General features: G+C 34.5%; 1 protein-coding gene across 19 annotated transcripts in view; it reads right to left on the bottom strand.

Annotated features, from left to right (window-relative positions):
- Positions 1-1,914: 1,914 nt before the first annotated feature.
- Positions 1,915-22,244, bottom strand: part of Tmem267 (transmembrane protein 267) — a 24,001-nt gene continuing 3,671 nt past the window's right edge. For 5 of the 19 annotated variants that reach the window (XM_048800070.1, XM_048800069.1, XM_048800062.1 and 2 more), the window contains 3 exons: positions 16,095-16,163; positions 13,027-13,412; positions 1,915-6,439 (listed from right to left, as the gene is read on the bottom strand). In XM_048800070.1, the coding sequence (XP_048656027.1) occupies positions 6,104-6,439; positions 13,027-13,338 (648 nt within the window). In that variant the 5' untranslated portion in view covers positions 13,339-13,412; positions 16,095-16,163 and the 3' untranslated portion in view covers positions 1,915-6,103. Of the gene's footprint in view, positions 6,440-13,026; positions 13,413-16,094; positions 16,164-16,678; positions 16,756-17,623; positions 17,819-18,796; positions 18,859-22,244 lie in introns of those variants that run through there. The other 14 variants (XM_048800066.1, XM_048800061.1, XM_048800060.1 and 11 more) reach the window with 7 other exon arrangements.

Genomic DNA, 22,244 nt, shown 5'->3' with positions numbered 1-22,244 from the left:
GAATACCAGGAGGAGGGACCAACAGTATTTACACATGGCTCTCCAAGACAAACAGGGCCTCTGCACATACAATGGACCCTTCTATCATCTCCAGAATACTTTTATCATTGACATTAAGCTATGTTACACGTGAATACTCTGTTATGTAACCACTACCCAGTATTCTAGACTTCATTTATCATCAGATAATAGAGTCAACTTTCTCTTTGCCTCTACTTTATGTACATGGTATCAATATCACTGATCTAGCAAATGCATGGTGCTCAAATTAAGTCAAATGAATACTAATGAGTATGGGTGTGTGACTACAGATGGGTGCTTTCTTTGAGGAGGATCACATTATGTGCTGGGGCTGTACTCACATTCTCCTGTTTAGGCATTTAGGGGGTCAATGGGATTGGGAAGTCCAGATATTGACGCAACAACATTAACTGGTGCTGCTGGGTGTGTTAAGTCAAATAACTCCTTGCAACTCCAGTTCAAAGGGTAAAATGCTAATATCATTATTACCAGGGAGTAAAGAAATGCCAAGGGGATGCAGATGGAAATGCCCTGAATTTATTCAAAGTGTAAATTAATTCTGGAAATTGATTATTCAGAGTTTCTCAGATCAGTGAATTTGCTGTGAACCTCTTGGTTTGGGTCTGGACCTTGATATATTGCTAGAATCTGATGAAATGATAAATAATAGAGGCAGGTATGTGGACCCAATTGAGGTGCAGAATCTATGTGGGAACAGAGTAGTTTATTGGCAGCTCCCTGCCCCACCAGGACAATGAGCACCAGAGTCTGAGGGGCAGGGAGTCTGGTGCTGATGTCATACCAAGCCTGTCTAAGAATTTAATTTATGACAGAAAATGCTTCAGTATAAAAGCATACACACAGGCTGGGGTTGTGGCTCAGCGGTAGAGTGCTCACCTCATACATGAGAGACCCTGGCTTCGATCCTCAGCACCACATAAAAATAAATTTAAGTGAAATAAAGTTATTGTGTCCAACTACAACTAAAAATAAATATTTAAAAAGCATACATGCTCATTTAAAACATGACACAATATAGAGAGTAAAAGCAGAAATTTCTCATGACCCTCAACTCCAGAGATTATCATTTTCAACTACTTAGTAGTTAATGTTTCAATTTGTGTGTGTGTGTGTGTGTGTGTGTGTTGCTGGGAATTGAACCCAGAGCCTTATGCATGCTAGCCAAGCACTCTACCACTGAGCCAGCTCAAAATTGTTTTCTACACATATCCACCTATGTATGCCTATTTTACAAAACTGGAATCATGCAGTTCTATTACTGGCTTTTAAAAAATATTTCATATAGACATATATTTTCACATGGATCTACCTCATCTATTTAATACTAGGCATTTGTACTCTATTGTCTGTACAATGAGTCAGGTTACTGATCCTCCAGTCAAAGACTATTAGGTGGTTTCCAGTTTTGTTTTTGCCATCTTTTTTCTTTTCTTTTTTCAGTACTGGGGATTGAACCCAAAGCCTCACACATGCTAGGTAAGTGCTCTACTACTCCTAACCCTTTTTATTTTAAGATAGGATTTTACTAAGTAGCCCAGGCTGGCTTTGAACGTGTGATCCTCCTGCCTCAGTCTCCCAAGTAGCTAGGGTTACTGGTGAGCACCACAGCATCCAGCTTATTTTTGCCATCTTAAGTAACCAACAAATCCCTTTCCTTTGTATACATACATACCTGCTTAGTTTCTGGAAATAAATTCCTAAAATTGTAATTTTTGGGTAAAATAGCTTGCACTTTTAAAATATGCTACAAAATTCTACAATAAAATTTACAATAAAATGTAAATTTATTGTTCTACCAATAATGCCCATTTCTTGATAGTTCCTGTTAATACTGAGTATTATAAATCTTTTTAAAAATTTCTAAGCAGAAGATAAACAAACAAGCCTCATTGTTTTATTTTGCATTTTAGTTAGATTGAATGTCTTAAGATTTCCAATTTAAATAGATTATTTTGAAAACATATAACCATTACAATACTTGAAATCATTTGCAATAATCAGAAATAAACATTTCTTGGTGTAAATGAAGAGTTAAAAATAACCCTGTCACAAAGTATCTCTAAGTTCATTATAAAACTGCATAAAAATCAACCTCTCACATTGCAGATTGCATTAGAATTAAATTCAGTATGTCTTTCAACACATAAAAGAGAAAATGCATCATATAGAGGAAATTAGTAATTAGTGAATTCCTTAAGGGTTCTATCTTTAGAATCAATAACAGTTCAATATTTTCTCATTATTAAGATTATGATTTGGGCACAGAGAAGGACCCACAGGAAAACAAATGGAAATATGTCTGCACATTTATTACATATGCTATTACTGACTGGCTGTATGTATAATATATTTTGCAGTCAGTACAACAGGGATCAAATAACATGACATTATTTGGCTGGATGCACTGGCACATTGGTAAAGATCCTATTCTTTGTTCTTTGTTAATGTGTAATGACATCTAGAAGAGGCACAAAATATACAAAGCATTGGACACTGCCTGCCAAATGATACATAAGCACAACTATTTTTGGTTCTGTACATTTCTAGTCAAATTCAGCTGGACACAGCAGGGAAGAAACCAGCACAGTTCTCAACTGTGTTTGCTCCCTGCAATTGAACTTCTTAGCATGGCCCCTGAACCAACCATTGAGGAGTAAGAGCTGCTTCTCCCCTCCACAAATCAAAAGATGTTGCTGGTTTCTAATTTCTAATTTTCTAGACATTTAGATATTCGCATTTTACTACTTAGCTGGTGCAATCATATGAAATAGTTTGCTTTTAAAGGAGAATTTAATATACAGCATAAGATACATCATTATTTATGCTTACAGTATTTAAAATATGGCAATGGTATCTAAAAGTTTTTACAGAATTTCATACTCAGAGGGTTGGGCATCACCTATTCTGCCATCCTGATGTTTTCTTGGTTGCCACAAAGTTGTGCAAGGTGCCTGTGAGCCTTATAGCTATTATATCATAAATTGGACTTTGTATATGCAGACTTTATGCATACTGACAATGTGAAAGGAAAAAAAAACTGTTCTATTTTCTTTGCAACCGGATATAAAAAGCAAAATTACTAGAAATTCTCTTGAAAGTTGTAAAAGTATGGTTGCTAATCACAGGGCTTGTCCAATTTGAAGGCAGAACACAAGACTAAATGACCTCAATCATCCTTCAGTAGCTCTGGGAAACAAAGTCCAACAACGGAAACTCCTAGTATAAAAAGTGTGTTCTCCCACCTATATCTATAGGCCTGACTGAGAATACCTTGGGCTTTAGGTAAGTTGAAAATATAAACCTTTAGTGTGAGAGACCGCCCTGCCCATGAGCTGAGCATCCTCTCTCAGCATTGAGTAAGAAGGGTGTTTGGTCTGGCATTGAACACCATGCACTGTGCAAAGCAACTGACCTCCTTTGCTGGGCAAAGAATTTTGCTCTAGCCCTGGACTTGGGCATTACCCAATGGGATTGGACAATCCCCCTTTAAAACCTTATCCCCTGCCTTGTTTGGCGAGGAACATTCTCTCAAAACTCCTTTGTGTGTCCCCATCCCCCTATAAAAATAAAGAGATTCTGTGTGCATGTTCTCTTTTTCCAGCACCTTCCAGCCTGGAAGCTGACCCTTAAGGTGGCAGAGCAGTCCCACACTCGATCTGAGACATTCATGTCCGTGTGTTGCGTAATTTCTTTGATGTTTTCTTAGTTTAATGTTGCAGCCTGCTCCTTTGAACCCAGTTCATCTCATCAGTGCAGGTCCATGGTGAGTTTGTCCTGTCTGCTCTCTTTTCTCTAAGGCTCACCTTAGTTATCTTCTTGGTCAGAGCTCCTTCCCCAGGCCTCTGTGAAGACTCTAAGCTGTTACCAGTTGGCAACACTTGGGGATGAGCAGAAAATTTTCAGTGGAAGCAGTTTCTCCAAAGCCGGAAGGAATAACATAGCTCAAGAAAATAGCAGTCTGGGAAGTCAGATCAGTCAAACAGCCCAGAGAGACAGACAGTAAGTGAACAGACAATGTGTGGAGGATGGGAAAACAAGCAGGCAAACGAAGTACAATCCAACATGTGATGTTGCATTGACACAAATTCTTTCATTAGGAGCAAGAGCAAAGTGGTGACATGTGGAGATGATTGCTGGTTTCCTGGAGGTTCCAATCATAGCTTCAGGGACCATTTAAAGGAAGAGGAATGTTTCTGACAGTAGGGGTAAAAACTGAGATAGACCCACACGTGAAGTTTCCAGTTACTATTTAAGCAAAGAGTGATGGTCAAAGTGAATTCCCATTCTAATTAACAAAAAATTGTACAATCCCCCAAATGCCAACATGAAATTCTTAAATAAGGCCCTTTAATTTTTTTTGTTTAATATAAAGAAAAAAGTAGGAAGGGTTTTGTAATTTAGAAAATGTTACACAGATAAGACTTTATTTCCATGAATTTCTTAAATCAAATGCTTTTTAAAAATCTCTAAACAAATTTTCCCCATTATATAATGTACACTACTATACCACACAAATATACATAATCATTACTCTTAAAAAATAATAAATAACAGATGATAAGATCTAATAGACTGTAAAACATAACATATTGCAACAAATTTAACAGTAAGAAAAATGGTTACTTCTCTGAGGATCTTGAACCTCTCTAACAATTTAGAGAGTTCTCTTTAACTTAACAGATAATAAAACTCTGCTTTGGATAAGGCATTGCTTTCTTGGAGAATAAGGCACACATCGCTAGCATTATAATTCACAAATCTGTAAGAAAATCTGAAGATAAGAGATGGCACATAGGTCACAAAGAAAAGAAGGTTTCCTCTGGGATACTGACTTTAATATCAAAGTAACATGAAACTGTGGAAATATAGTCTATAGCAACTAAATTTTCCTCCTGTAATACATACTAATCATTTAGTAGAAGATCCACCTGAAAGAACAAAGGAAAAAGCAAATTTCCTAAAACTACTTTATTTAGAAAAAATAGTTATATCCCTGAAATATCAGGAAGATTTTAAAAAGATGATTTAATTAGTACAATATTTTAGAACAGGGTATAGACAAAGTGATAGCAACTAAAACTATTTTAATGGCACAATCAGGAGTTTACCTTTAAAATGATATGTACCAGAATTTTGTTAATGCTATTTGTTAACAAACGTCTTTTTAAATTTGGTTATGTTTTTTAAAACACTAAAATGAGATTCTTGAGTGAAGATACTAAATTTAGTAAATGTAACTACAGTTAACATGTTATAACTATATCTTAAATTGATTTCTGAAATCATAACCTAGGTCTAATGTCACTGTCTTTTATGAATGTTATGTCTTACGAGGGCTCTGAATCAGATTTTGCCAGTAATCATAACTCATAAAGTACTTTAAAAGTTAAGTTTCTGTCAGAATTGATATATGTGAAACAAATACATGTTAGCCCTCACTATGTACCTTATTCATAATCTCATTTATTTTGGTCACTTCATTGTTTCAACATTTCAAGAAAAAGTAGACCCAAATATGGTTAACTTTCCATAAAATTGTCATCCTAAAATCTAAGCTTTTCATCAGGAAATGGACTAATTTACAAGTATAATCCCAGACAACTAACTGGATGTCAATCTAACAAAACTACTAATAAAGCCACAGAAACACAAGCAGCAATAAAAACATATCATGGCATAAGTAAGAGTGTAATATTGCACTAGAGTGACATATATGAGATATAGAACAAATTTTTTTATGGTATTAGGGATTGTACTACCACTGAGCTATATATTTCAACTCTTTTATTTTTTTGAGAAAGGGTCTTGCCAAATTGAGGAACTTGTGATACTCCTGCCTTAGCCTGTAAGTCGCTGGGATTATAGGTGTGTGCCACCATACCCAACCACTATAAATAAAATTTTTAAGAAAATTATAGATAACTTTCTGAGCAAGAAGTACTCAAAAATTATAAAAATTAAACAATATAAGTATCTGTGTTTTAAAAATTCACTTTAATGTTGGCTACCCTTCATTATCATCATCTGAACCATTTGCTTCTCTATGAGCCATGTAGTTACATCAGACATCAATATGAATTCCATGTTTTGAAGACATCAGTTGTCTGGTCCCTGTTAAATACATAGCAAATGAACAGATATGAGGTAAAGATGATGTGGTTATCACATAAAGCCAGAATGGCAAAGGAGAAGTTTTTCCAAAAGGGCACATCCACAAGCCGTGACGAATTCCATCTCGAATATGGTGCGAGGTCCAGGATATGAATAACATCCAAGGAAGAAAACACCATGAATCTTTGAGCTTGAAAAGGTGCATAGTAAGCTTCAGGATCAGAACCACAATGGGTATCACAGTAGAGCAGTGAAAGAAAGGTCTTCGTGGAAGACTCAAAGCTGCCTGTGGGGGAAGCAGGAAGTATAGTTTCCTTCTTGGCAAAACAACACTTTATAGCTGCTTCTGAATCTTAACATATGCAAAGAAAATGTAAGGGAAGAATACCACCTCAGAATACATATGCCACATTTATATAAAGCAAAGAAGATAAAAGCATGAGCAGGGTATCCTTTGCATTAAAAATGAAATCAAGGTCTCAGGACACAGTGATTAATTTTTTAAGTTTTGTATTATTTGCTTAGAAAAGCCAAAATATAAACATAGTTTATATCCTAAATATATGGTTTGTGTAGTTCTGATTTTTTTAATTTAAGCTTTTGATTGATTGACACATAATAACTGTACATATTAATATGGTGTAGTATGACATTTTAATATATGCATGTGATATGTGACGGTCAGATTGGGGTAAGTGGCATAGACACCACTGTAAACGTTTGTCATTTCTTTGTGCTGGAAAAATTCAAAATTCTTTCTATTAGCTATCTTGAAATATAAAGTTAATTTTTGTCAACCACAGTTACTCTACTATGCTACAGAGCATAAGAAGTTATTCTTCCTATGCAAATGCACCCCTGCACCCATTAACTATCCTCTCTCTGTCATCTCTACCTCCTATAATTTGAATTTTAACAATTTGCCTGGGACTCTAAGAGCAACAATAACAATAACAAAATCTCACGACCAAATAAAATATTCCTTATGTAATGAAGGCAAAAAAAGGAGAATGTTTTTATTATAACCATTTTGTATTAGCCAGAATACCTTCAAAATTTACTTACCATATTTAGAAAGAGCACATTATTTTAAACAAGTATTCTAAAGTGGAGTTAAATAAACATCAATAAAATTTTAAAGTCATTGCAAAAAATATAATCAATATTTGAACAAATGAAAATTTCAGGCTTAACCCCTGAATGATCTGTAAGATTTTGTTCCTATCCACTTTAAAGGCCAATTTGCAATTAGATGTCTCCTAGCAAAAGGAAAGTTGAGGACAGCAATGATCTTATAGGTCTATGTCTCCCCACACATTCTCCAAAAACCTACAGAACAAGAAGGACAAGGAAAAGTATACAAAGCCCAAACTCTCAGCATAGCTAGAAGTCAGAGAATGCTCCATCTCCAAGGTATTTGTTAAGTATTAAAATAAACACCAAATCAATGGTCTCTCAAGCCCTCTCACCCCACCACAGCCAGAAAAAAAACTGTATTGAGAGAAAGGAAACCTAAGATTGACACAAAAGCACCATGAGAAAGAGAAATTCAATCTAAAAGTGAAAATACTAAAAAGGGGCCTGGTGACTACAGGGAAAGGATTTACCAGTGTACTTGATTCAAGGCTTTGAAAAGCATGGACTCTGGGGAAGAGAGTAAAAAAGAAGGGAAGGGGAAGGGTGCTCTTTGGAAACTGGGTGGCTGTTATGGTTTGGATGTGAGGTGGCCCCCAAAAGCTGACCTGTGAGACAATGCAAGAAGGTTTAGAGGAGAAATGATTGGGCCATAACCTTAACCTAATCAGTGAAATAATCCTTGATGGGATTAACTGGTGGTAGCTGGAGGCAGGTGGGGTGTGGCTGGAAGAAATGACTCATTGGGGGCATGGCTATGGGATCTATATTTTGTATCTGGAGAGTGGAATCTCTGTCTCTGTTTCGAGATCATCATGTGAGACTCTTCCCTCTGCCACACTCTTCCTCTATTATGTCTTGTCTTGACTTGAGCCCTGAGGAATACAGCCTACTATGGATTGAGACCCCTGAAACTATGAGCTCTCAAATAAACTTTTCCTACTTTACAGTTGTTCTGGTTGGGTCATTTTTAGTCACAATAGCGAAATAGCTAAAACAGTGGCGAAGGGATAAAAGAATGAGAAGAAAACAAAAAACTGGTTCCCTGTTCAAAAAAAAAATCACATAAAAAAAAAAAAAGTTATCCTCTTAAGAGACTGTATCTTGTCACACTGTCAAATCAGATCACCTTTAACTAGGAATCCTGTAACCCATCCCCCATCAAGCTAGCATTCTTCAAACATCAGAATTCATTCCAAACTCGTCTTACTCCCCCTTCTCCTCCATATTTTAGGTTGTTTTACTTCTATTTAATTAGAATATATAACATTTCTGTATTATTATTCCACTTTTGTCTCTACCTTTGTAGTTATATATCCACAATACATTTGGTAAAACTATTAATGTAAAGGAAAAAATTTTAAGGCCTCTAAGCAAAATGACTAAATAACATAGAAAAGCAAGAGTTATTACAATGGCATTGGACTTAACAATGACAGCAAAACAAAGTAAGATAACAGAAGAACAGTGTTTTCAAAATGCTCAGGGAAAGAAAATGTGAGCCAAGGATTTTATATTTAACCAAGCTGCCTTTAAACACCAAAGCAATAATAATAGTATGATATTAGCAACAATTTTAATATGTAGTATTTTTCTATTAGTTAATTGTTTCAAATAAGGAAGAAGTCATAAAAAATGTAATCTTTCTGAGAAATCTGTAAGCTTCACCCAAATAAGAAATGACTAAGAAAACCTGAGCAAACTGACTAATGATGAACATTTAATATTTTTAAGTGTAAATAAAAGACTTAAAAGTGAGGACAAGAGTATAAAAATAATATATAGATATTGTACGTTCTTAGAATAAATAAAGCAACCAAAAAAATAGTAGGAGAAGAGGGGGGAAAGAAAAAAGTAAAGTGAGCTCTAATATTGTTGTTTAGCTGATAGCTGAGAATTAAAAGATACTATTAACAATTAACAAACAAGATAGTTAAAGGTTAATTAAGAAAGTGGAAGCCTATAAGTATTAAAAAGATATATGAACAGAAATAATACTAGAATATAAATATAAGCCTTCCTAAAGAACAAAAGAAATTTTAAAAATAAAATGACAAAGAAAGTACATCATAGAGATAGGAATATACCAAATATAATACACATAATTGAACAAAATAATGGCCAATTTTAGATTAAACCTATCAATAATGTTTATAAATATGAATGGGTTTATCTCACTCATTAAATGGGTTTATCTCACTCATTAAATGAAAAAGACCTTCAATTTGGCAAAACCAAATCCAATGATATGCTGTATATTAAGGGAAAAAAAATAAAATAAAATTCAGAAAGGCCCAAAACAAAGGGGCAAAAGTAAAGCAGACAAATAAGAAATAGGGGTGGTGATACTGATATCAGACAATCATAATTTGAGTAAAAAGCATTAAATTATCTTTAAAAAGCCACTAAAGGGCTGGGGTTGTAGCTCAGTGGTTAGCTCACACAAGCCTAACATGTGTGAAACACTGGATTCAATCCTCAGCACCATATAAAAATAAATAAGTAAAATAAAGGTGTTGTGTCCACCTACAATTAAAAAAATATTTTTAAAAAGCTTCTAAAAATCTACATTTCACCATGAAAATATAACTAATGAATATATATATACCAAATAATACAGCAACAATTTTGATAAAGACATAAGGCAACATAGAAACACTCTAATAAATAAAGAGGCTTATATATAGTGCCATCCAAGAGAGATCAAGAGAGGAATAAGGAAAGGCAGAGAAGACACAAGCCATATAGTCAATAAAATTTATCTTACAGAATTATATACTCTGAAAACAGAGAAATACACATTCTTCTTCAAGTGTTCATGAAACATTTGAAGAAACCAATCACATATTAATGAATACAAAGAAAACAAATTTCAAAAAGAAATGCACAAATGATTAAAAATATTACATAATTATATAAGAATTTTTTTTAATTCAAAAATAAGGACCAATGTAATGTTATGCTATATAATTTGTACATCATCCTATTAATTAAAACTTAAATTTTTTTATTAAACAACTCTTTTAAAAAAAGGAGAATACAAACAGAATTACAGGGTTTTTCAAAACTAATCACACACAAAAAATTCAAATTAGAAACCATGGAATACATTTAAAGTACAATTAGAGAAACTTTATAACCTTAAACCCCTATCAGTAAAAGTAACATAACAAAAATAGATGAATTATATTCCCAACTAAAGAGATTTCGAAAAGTGTAAACCAAAATAAAGTTTGAGGAATAAAATAGTAAAGATCTTGTTGTAGTTATATCATTCTTTCTAGTACTCTGCAATTACAAAGAGCACAAGAGTGAACAATGTGTGTGTGTGTGTGTGTACACTGTTAGAGGTACATTGAGAACCAGACAGAAATACTTCTGAATAGATAATCAGCTAACTAAATTTGAACAATGTTCTAAAACTTTCATTAAAAGCAATATACATAGGAAAATGATAGATTTTATGGTAGCAGGATTATTTCAAGTAGATAAGCTGTAATCTTTCTGATGTGAAAATAAAGTATACTGTACAGAAAACCACACATGATCATTATCAGAACCTTATTTCTGAATAAAGTTCAGATGAACAACAGTTTCTGATGGGTTTAAGAGAACTTCTACAGAAAACTTCACATCTAAATCAATTCATTTCCTTCCACCACAGAGCACTTTCATGCACTATAATAAGAAAAGGTAAGTTTGTAATCCTTGTTAGTAAAAGATTAATCATGGCATTGTTGAGAAGACCCATAAGACATTTAACAGGAAGCACATGGTTTTCACTGGCAGGGTGGGGTCAAGCAGCTTACAGTAAGCATTTCAGGAACCAACAACCTGACATCGAGATGATTCATGGTTATGCTCTGGATCTGTGCTGAGGGGTACTGATTTTTCACACTTTTATTTATGAATATAAAAAGATGATTAAAACAACCTCAATATATTCTTGTTGCTTGTTTGATTTCTGAAATGTCAGTGTAGATTCTCATGAATAGAAAAGGAAGAAAATGGCCTATTATAGAGGCAAAAATAGATCACTGTCATGAATACTTACTGAGTTTTGATATTTATTGCTGATAATCATGTGCCACCTGACAGTGAATGTGAAAAAAAATTCTAAAACTTCATTCAGTAGACCAATGTAATACTATGCTATAGGTTTTGTGCGTAATCCTACTTAATCCTCATAACCACCCTATGAGTTAGGTGGTATTTTAGAGGACATGGAGACTTGAAAAGGCAAGAACTTCTTCCATGTTGTGCAGTTAATAGCAAAGCTGGGATTTGGTACTGGATTTAACTCTATATCTCATGAATTCATAAAACCAGTACTTGTTTTTATAAAAAAAAATATTTATTTTTTAGTTGTAGTTGGACACAATACCTTTATTTTATTTATTTATTTTTTATGTGGTGCTAAGGATCAAACCCAGATCCTGGCACGTGCTAGGTGAGCACTCTACCGCTAAGCCATAACCCCAGCCCCAAACTAGTACTTCTAAATGAACTTTTAAAATACATTTATTCAACCTAAATGTTTTTCAAAATTAAAACAGGATAAGTTCCAGAAGAATGCGTTTATGAATTACATTTTCTATAAAGCTTCATGGCTTATCCCTATCTCTGCTAACATTTATTATTGGCTGTTTACCATGACATTCAACACGCTCATTTATTCCTCACAACAACCCCATGAGGTAAATAATAGTATAATTTACATTTTATAGATGAAGGAATGAAAACTTAAAGAACAAAAGTGCTCTGCTAACTTCACACAACAAGGATTCAAACTCAAATCTTCTGATTCCAAAATTTTAAGCAAAAATGTTATGTGCCTCTACATAAAGCAAAAAAAAAAAAAAGTTAAATTTCGTTTTTAAGTGATAATTACTGAATTCCTTACTGAGTAAGTTTCTAAGTAAGTTAAACAACTTCTGAGAAATAGCTGGTATTTGATACATAATAGGAAGAGTAATACTTTCTCATTCATTCTACAAATATTTACTCAACACCTACTAGGTGATCCAGGTACTGTTCTAGGTCAGTGGCTTCTGAAGCAAAGTTCTTGCTTTATGAGTCTATATTTGTTTCCTGAAAGTTTATAGGTCATAAACGTGCCAAGGATAGGCAAATCTGACATTTAGACAACACTATCTCCACTAGACATTATTAGATAATATTATCCTCCACTGTATTTTAGACAGTTCATTGATATGCATGCCTTTGGTCCCAAGAGGGACTGAAGGAATGAATCCATTCAAGTCATTCTCCAGGACTGAGAACCACCATAAACTATTCAACTTCCATGGCGCACTTAGGAGCTGCACATTAACTGTAAAACATGAAGAATAAGGGGAAAAATTTAAGTGTAGTCCTAAAGAAAGGTCACTGATGCAAAAAGAACTGAAAATGATTCCTGTTAATTAGTTTGCTATTACATCCCTTGTAAGCTAACACTGAACTTCTCAGGTATAATTAGAGGATCCTTACTCTATGTGCATCCATGGCACTTTGTAGTAGCAAATAATCTGATTATCAACATGCCTGTGTGCATCTTTAGGGAAGTACTAAGTACTCAAAAAAGCTGAATGAATGGGCTTTCTTGCTGTAAAATAAGACCCTAGCTCTAGACATTTTAAAATAAGCTCTCTAGCTCTTTAGTTTTCATGCTATGAAGAAATCTGTAAAGTACAAAATAAATTAAAGGAAAAGGCCAGAAAAATTAAACATGCTTCTTACCTTTAAAGACAGAGATCTAGCTAGAAGAAAGTGGTCCACATCAATAACAGAGGCTAAAAATCCAGCCAAAATGATTTCTCCAAAGTCAGTCTTCTTCTTGATTCCAATGACTATTGCCCATGACCACATGCCAATCACACAATGTACTGCATTATCTGAGAGGGCACGAAGCCAGTCATTTTGTTGGATTATGGAAAATTGAAGAAGTTTGTCAGCTACTAAGCAAAATATCCCCAGACCAAGGCTAGAAATAAGAGACTCAGTGCTACAAGACTGCAATAAAGCATGAGTCTTCTCAGTCTCAGATGCCATCACAAACAATATGTTAATATATACTAAAAGCCATTAGGAACAAACAGTATATTCTTGTTTTCATTTCTAGTACCCTAAAATAAAAAGCAGAGACAAATATTAATGAAGACTACAGACTGTCATATAATATTTAAACAGAATATCAGCATAACTTCACAAATGTAAAAACCAAGTTGTAAAAACTAGCATTTCTTACATGTTGTATACAACATGTCATGTGGCCCAAGTATAATAGATTAGTTTCACAGGAACAACAGTTTATTTTTTATTCATTTTAAAATATTTTGTTTAGTTGTAAATGGACACAATATCTTTATTCTGTTTATTTATTTTTATATGGTACTGAGGATTGAACCCAGGGCCTCACACATGCTAGGTGAGTGCTCTACCACTGAGCCCCAGCCCCAGCCCCAGCCCTGGGAACAATAGTTTAAATGGTAGTATATAACAAGGAGAATTTCACAAAGCCCACTGACTGTAATCTATTACCTTGGAGTCATCAAATAGTTCTGTTTCTGAGAATGTTATGACATCTTGGACATGCACTGTGTCTGAGTACGTAATAACTACTTCCCATACTTCTTTTGACAACAGTGTCCCCTCCCTTTGGGAAAACTGTGTATCATTACACCTAAATTCCAGAGTTTATAAATTGAGTTCCTTATCTCCTTTAAAAGAGTGACAATGTAAAGATGAGGGTTACCCAAGCTGGGCCTATCAGACTTCACTTCAGAATTTTCCTAAGTAAAGCTGGTGGGGAAAATTCCTCTTCTTGGAGGCCACAGACTCCAATACATGAAACAGCACAGGAAAATAAAATCCAGAAGAAACAAAAAGACAAAAAGCTAAGGGAATTATGAGAACATCAAGTCCTTAGGTCCAATTGCAGGTTTCTCAGAACTTCCCTAGTTCTTGCAGCTTACCATTCTATTATTATTATTATTAATAATAATAATAATAATAATAATAATAGTCATTGTTGTTATTATTATTTGGAGGTACTAGGGATTGAATCCAGGGACATTCTGCTACTGAACTATATCCCCAGCCCTTTTTATTTTTTGAGACAGGATCTCACCAAGTTGCCCAGACTGGTCTCTAACTTGTGATCATCCTGCCTCAGCCTCTGAGTAGCTAGTATTACAGGTATAAATCACCCAGAACTCTCAAACACTGATAGTGGGGGAAAAAAATGGTACCATCACCTTGAAAAATTTTTTCCAAACTCTCAAAAAATGACACATTTCTACCATATGGCCCAGTCGTTCCACATCTAGGCATTCTCTCAAGGGAAATGAAAGACTTATAAATGAATGTTCATAACAATCTTATCTGCATTAGTTCCAAACTAGAAACAACACAAATGTTCATCAACAAGTAAACAACTTAATGAAATATGGAATAAAAAGAAATGTGATATACATAAAACAGAATTGAATCTCAAAATAATTATAGTAAGTTAAAGAAGCCAAAACAAAATTATGTAGTTAAACCCCACAAAACGATATAACCTAAAGGATGCACCCTAAAGAAAATTAAGGACTTTAGTCAGTAATAATGTACCAGTGTTGGTCCTTTAGTTATAACAAATGTACCAAAATGTGTACAGTAGAAAAGGGAGTATATTGGAACTTTCTGCAATGTCTGCTTAATTTTTTCTGTCAATTAAAAGCTGCTATTTAGGTTTATAAAGTCCTAGTAATTTAAAAATAAGTCATTAATTTTAAAATATATTAATTTATGAATTTTAAAATCTATTAATTTAAAAAAATACATGAAGCAAACATTATAATTGTTAAATCTAGGGAATGGGTGTAGTGTAGTTCATTATTCTGCTACTGTTCTCTACTTTTCTGTATGTTTAAAATTTTCATTTAGAAATATGTTTTTAAAAGAGCACACAGTATGATTCCATTTACATAAAATTCTACAAAATGTGAGCTGATTCATAGTGACAAATGCAGGTTAGTTGTTTCCTGGGGACATGAACACAAGGATTAAAAAGAAGCAAAAGGAAACTTTGGGAGAGACGTGTACACTCATCTTGATTGGGGTGAAGTTTCTGGGCTCATATTTTAATGCATATGTCAAAATGTTTCAAATTGTATATTTTAAATATATAGAATTAGGCTGGGGATGTGGCTCAGTGGTAAAGCGCTTTGCCTAGCATGTGTGAGGCATTGGGTTTGATTCTCAACACCACATATAAATTAAATAAACAAATAGAGAGAGAGAGAGAGAGAGAGAGAGAGAGAGATTAAATGTCCATAGTATACCATTTTAAACACATAAATAAATAGTTAATTGCATGTCAGCTAGCTATATGCCAACAAAATATATTGATAATGAAAAACTGCAGGTTTTCATGAAAAAGGAACAATCTGAAAATAAGAAATTATGAAAAATGAAAAACCTGACCAATTAAAAAGTCAACAGGAGCAATGAATAGGAGAACGAATGTTTCAAAAAAAAAAAAAAAAACCAGAACAAGTTAATAAGAACACATTCAAATAATTTTTCCAAAGTATAGGGAGAAAATAAAAAGACAAAGATTTGAGTAATGAAAGAAAAAAAAAAACCCTCAGAAATTCTGTCAAAACAAAAAAGCCACCTGCAAAACAAACAAACAGAATGTGATCATTATCATCCCTAAGTGCCAGTATATTATGGAGAAACATTTACAGAGCTCTGAGAGAAAAGGATCATGACTGTAGGACTGTTACTTTTGTGACAATCATGAATTTTAAGAGTTTTACCTTAGAATTTATAACACCTGTGTATGATTTTAGGGGACGACGGGGTTGAAGAATAGATGTTCTGAATCTCTGTGCAAGAGAAATAAAGAAAACTTGATCAATACAAAATGAAAAGAAAAAAAAAGAAAAGAAAACTTTACTCCTTTTCCAGCTCCCTCCAAAAGCAATAGGAACCAAAGATATCAACTATAAATACTTGGACAAATGTTAATTTGTTAAATTTCTCTATAAAGAGGCAAACATAATTAGACTAGAACAAAAGGAAACAGCCACTGTTACTAGTCATAAGAGAAAACCTCAAATGAAAAATCTTAATAATATTTACATATAGAAATGAGAAAAAACATGTCTGAAAAAACAAAACAAAATAAAGCAACAGTGGTAATATTAATATCAAACATAATTCAAGGCAAAAATGATTAAGTAGAACTAAAAAGGATAAAAAATTCACATCATAGTAACATACAAAATTACGTAAGTTATATATAAGGTCAGAGGATGTTTACCTATCAATAAAGCAGTAAAACATAAATTTAATCAAGCAGTCAAAAAAAGGTACAACTGTGGGGCATGGTAGAGCATACCTATAATCCCAGAGGCCCAGTAGGCTAAGGTAGGAGGATCCCAAGTTCAAAGTCAGCCTCAGCAACTTGGTGAGACCCTGTCTCAATACCAAAAATAATAAGAGCTGGGGATTTAGCTCAGTGATTAAGCACCCCTGGGTTTAATCCTTAGAGAGAGAGAGAGAGAGAGAGAGAGAGAATGCAGTAGCCTAATTAGCTCAAAAAATGTAAATATAAACAGTGTACAAGTAATACCTTTGGACTCAAAAGACTTGTCTTTCAAGTGTTTATGCTATAAAATTATTTCCGAAAAGAAAAGAGAGAATAAGGACTCTGTCTACTTTGTTTACCTCCATATCCTCAGCCTATACTAGGTGCTAAATATTTGTTGAATCAACAAAAGAAAAATCATCATATACTGTACCTGTAATGTACAAGGTATTATATATGGTTACTTGAAAGGCATTCAGTAAAATTTAACATCCATTCCTGGGAATTTGCATTTTAAGCAAGTATGTATTCTAGATAATTTCTATGTTCACTAAACATTGAGAACTGCTGGTTTACCAAAAATGTTAAGATCACTTAGTTTAGAAACCAAAATGATGAAAAACTAGAAATATTACCTTAAAAGTTAAAAACAGCATAGCTGTTATAACACTGTTCTGGCAACTTTAATCAAGGCAATGGGGGTATAAGAAAAAAAAAACATTATTACATTATCAGAAAAAAAGATAACTACATTAGTTTGCAGGTGAAATGACTGCCTTCCAGGAGGACCAATTGAAAACTGTTGGAATATAAGTTGAAAAAACATGGAAAATTCAAGATAAATACTAAAATGATTTTCAATAGGCCAGAAATAATCGTAAGAAAAAATGGGAACATAAATATTTACAATAAAAACAAGTCCAAACATCAAGGAATAAACTAAACAGGAAATGTATATGAAGAAAACTACCCAACTTTACTAAAGGATGAAAAATAGCAATTTTCTTGCAGAGGCAGCTGGCAGCACAAGTCTTCCCAAAAGGAAGAAATCTTCGTCCAAGGAGGAAACAGGTAGTGATCCAAAAGAGGCAGGCAGCAGGAGTATCTCCAAGAAAAGGCGGAAATTCTCTTCTTAGGAGGAGTGGGTCAGCAGTGGGCCTGAAGAGGCTGCTGGTGGCAAGAGCAGTGCCAATAAAAAGAAAAAAAGTTCCAAAAACCGTCTCAGGATGATTAGAATGAGCATTCCTGGTACAGAAAGGTCAAACCCCATAGTGACATTTCCCAAACCAATAAAAACCAATTCACACATAAATACAAAAATCAATTGACTAGAGTTCTGGTGGCTTTGTATTATGTCAATTCAGATGAACTGGACTTATATTTCCCTTCCTTGTATAGTTCTGGGTAGTAAGGGCCACAGGAGACACTATGCCTGACACCTGAAAGGAGTAGTCATATTTTTTAGTTTGAAGGTTGGTGCAGGTCGCACTGTGGAATATGAACATCTTGTTGCTGATCTGAGCTCACTTGTTGGCGTGGGGAAGCAGCTGGAACTGCAGTTCCTTCAGCTCCCATCCGATCTTCTTTTTTAGGGTCTCCAAAACCTGGGCCTACACAGCTCCAAGGTCAAAGTGTCAGCCTTTCCTGCAGATCCCCCACAGCATTAAAACTGGAGTTGGTGCATGTGGCAAAAATTTGCTCCCAAAACGTAGGCTCTCTCTTCACCTCCTTGTTTCTTTTGCTGAGAAGCAGCTTTTTAGTAAATCCATCCCATTTATTAGTTCTTGATTTTATTTCTTGCACTTTAGGAGTCTTGTTAAGAAAGTTGGGGCCTAATCTGATGTGATGAAGATTTGGGCCTACTCTTTCCTCTATTAGGCGCAGGGTCTCTGGTGTAATTCCTAGGTCCTTGATCCACTTTGAGTTTATTTTGTGCATGGTCAGAGATAGGGGTTTAGTTTCATTTTGCTACATATGGATTTCCAGTTCTCCCAGCACCATTTGTTGAAGAGGCTATCTTTCTCCTATGTATGTTTTTAGCACCTTTGTCTAGTATGAGATAACTGTATTTATGTGGGTTTGTCTCTGTGTCTTATATTCTGTACGATTGGTTTACATGTCTATTTTGGTGCCAATACCATGCCGTTTTTGTTACTATAGCTTTGTAGTTAGAGCACTAATCTCCAGGATATATAAAGAACTCAACAAACCTAAACACCAAAAAACAAACAATCCAATCAATAAATGGGCTAAGGAGCTGAACAGACACTTCTCAGAAGAAGATATATAATCAATCAACAAACGTATGAAAAATGTTCAAAATCTCTAGTAATTAGAGAAATGCAAATTAAAACTACTCTAAGATTTCATCTCACGCCAGTCAGAATGGCAGCTATTATGAATACAAACAACAATAAGTGTTGGTGAGGATGTGGGGAAAAAGGTACACTCATACATTGCTGGTGGGACTGCAAATTGGTGCAACCAATCTGGAAAGCACTATGGAGATTCTTTATAAACTTGCAATAGAACCACATTTGACCCAGCTATCCCACTCCTGGATCTATACCCAAAGGACTTAAAATCAGCATACTATAGTGATGCAGTCACATCAATGTTTATAGCAGCTCAATTCATAATAGCAAAACTGTGGAACCAACCTAGATGCCCTTCAACAGACGAATGGGTAAAGAAACTGTGGCATATAAACACAATGGAATATTACTCAGCATTAAAGGAGAATAAAATTACGACATCTGCAGGTAAATGGATGGAGTTGGAGAATATCATGCTAAGCGAAGTAAGCCAATTCCAAAAAACCAAAGGCTGAATGTTCTCTCTGATAAATGGATGCTGATCCATAATGTGGGGGGGATTGGGGAAAATGGAGGAACTTTGATTGAGCAAAGGGGAGGGATTGGGACATGGGGGCAGGAAAGATGGTGGAATGAGATGGACATCATTACCCTAGGTACATGTAGGACTGCAAATTATGGTGCAACGCTATACTGCATACAACCAAAGAAATGAAAAGTTGTGCTGCAATTGTATACAATGAATCAAAATGTATTCTGCTGTCATATATACCTAATTAAAATTAATTAATTAATTTTTAAAAATAAAATAAATGACTCTTAAAAAAAAAAAAACCCTGAAGTTGGTGAGAGGCTGATGCAGGCTACATTTTGTCCCATGGATTTCATGTAAGAAAAATAAGTATCTAAATAATACCATGGGCTATGTATATAAACAGGCAATTTAGAAAAATAAGAAATACAAATGGTCAAAAAGTAAAAAAAAATATCAAAATATTTCACCTTCATCTTAATGTGATTCAACATAAAATCTGTCAACATAAAATTGACAAAAGATTACTAATACTCTTGTTTTGGTAGTAGTGGAGGAAATGATCACTCTCACAGATTACTAGCAAGAATATATATTCGGGGTTGTGGCTCAGTGGTGAAGCACTTGCCTCACACGTGTGAGGCCCTGGGTTCGATCCTCAGCACCACATATAGATAAACGAATAAAATAAAGGTATTGTGTCCATCTACAACTAAAAAATTATTTTTAAAAAATCCCTTCTAGTAGATGATTTGATTACATATCAAAAACCAATAAAAACGAGCAAACACTTTTGACTTAGCATTTCCAATTCTAGGTCTTTGTCATAAAAAAAATTAGATTAATGCAAAGAGCTATACAAAGAAGTTAAACATAGTATTGTTTGCAGGAAAAGTTAAAAACAATATACATTTCCAAAATACATAACTTCTGAATAAATTCCACATATTAAAGCTATTAAAAAAATACTTATTCCTTTAGTGCTGGGGTTATGACTCAGCAGTAGAGTGCTCGCCTTGCACATGCGAGGCCCTGGGTTTAATCCTCAGCACCACATAAAAATAAATAAATTAAATAAAGGTATAAAAATTTTTAAAAATAATACTTATTCCCACCAGGCACAGTAGTGCACACTGGTAATCCCAGCAACTCAAAGACTAAGGCAAAAGGATGGCAAGTTTGAGGAAAGCCTCAGCAACTTAGCAAAACCCTGTCTCAAAATAAATAAAATAAAATGGGCTGGGGGTGTTGCTCGGTGGTAAAACATCCCTGAGTTCAATTCCCAGTGCAAAGAAAGAAAAAGATAAAAAGAAAGAACAAACCAACAACATCAAAAAAAACCCTTATGCCCATATTTGTGTACATAGAAAAATGGGTAATAGATATTACATTTTAAAAGACAGCCTATAAAATAGTAGATAAAATATTAGTTTTATTTTTAAATACATACATATTATATTAGCTTTTCAACATTACAACAAACTACCTGAGAAAATCAACTTAATAAAAAGAAAGTTTATTTTGGCTCATGGTTTCAGTCCACAGTCATTTGGCCCTGTTGCTTTTGGCCTGTGGCAGCAAAGGACACTGTGGTGGTAGTACACAGTGGAGGAGGCTTATTTACCTCCTGGTAGTCAGTAAGCAAAAAAAAAGAGGAGGAAGGGGCCAGGGTCCCAGTATCACCTTCAAACAAACTCCTCCCAATGACCTAACTTCCCTCTAATAGGTCCCATTTCCTAAAGGTTCTCACCATCTCTCAAAAGGCCCACAGGCTGGCAACCAAGCCTTTAATAGATGGTTTTTGGGAACACTCCTGATCCAAACTATAGCACTTAGATGTACTAAAATCAGGATGTTGTTCATTTGGTTTGTTTCTCAGTGATGGGATCACAAATATGATAATTTTTTCCTTTTTTTATTTTCTAAAAATTTTCAATGTCTTACTATTATAGCCATAAAACTAGTAAAGCTATTTTAAAAACTTAAAGCCAGAAAGTCAGCCTCTTAAAAGCATAATAAAAAATTGAAATATATTTATGACATTGTAAGTATGTACTAATAAAAAGAGTAAAATATATAATATTAGTCATAATAATAAAACTATGTACAGAGCTGGAGTTGTAGCTCAGTGGTAGAGCACCTGCCTAGCATGTGTGAAGCACTGGTTCGATATAAATAAATGAAATAAAGTTCCATCATAAACTAAAAAAAAAAAAAAAACAAAAAACTATGTACAATCTCATAAGTTAAAAATTTGGTGGAGGTGGGGACTGGGAATTGAACTTAGGGGGCACTCGACTACTGACCCATATCTTTAGGCCTATTTTGTATTTGACTTAAAGACAGGGTCTCACTGAGTTGTTCAGTGCCTCATTGTTGCTGAGGCTGGCTTTGAACCCACAATCCTCCTGCCTCAGCCTCTCGAACTGCTGGGATTATAGGCATGTACCACTGAACCCGGCTTCGTACAATATAAAAAACTTGTTCATTGTTGAATATTAGTTGATACATAAAAAATCTGCACTGCTGGGAGCAGTGGCCCATACCTGCAATCCAGTGGCTCACGAGGCTGAGGCAGGAAGATTACAAGTTCAAAGTCAGCCTCAGCAACTTAAGAAGGCCCTAAGCAACTCAGCAAGACCCTATCCTTAAATCAAATACAAAAAAGAACTAGGGATGTGGTTCAGTGGTTAAGCATCCCTGGGTTCAATACCCAGTACCCCCCACCAAAAAAAAAAAAAAAAAAGAA

This window comes from Marmota marmota, unplaced genomic scaffold (assembly GCF_001458135.2).
Source record: "Marmota marmota marmota unplaced genomic scaffold, marMar, whole genome shotgun sequence".
Classification (NCBI taxonomy): Eukaryota; Metazoa; Chordata; class Mammalia; order Rodentia; family Sciuridae; genus Marmota; species Marmota marmota.
This window is presented reverse-complemented; position numbering and strand designations above follow the sequence as displayed.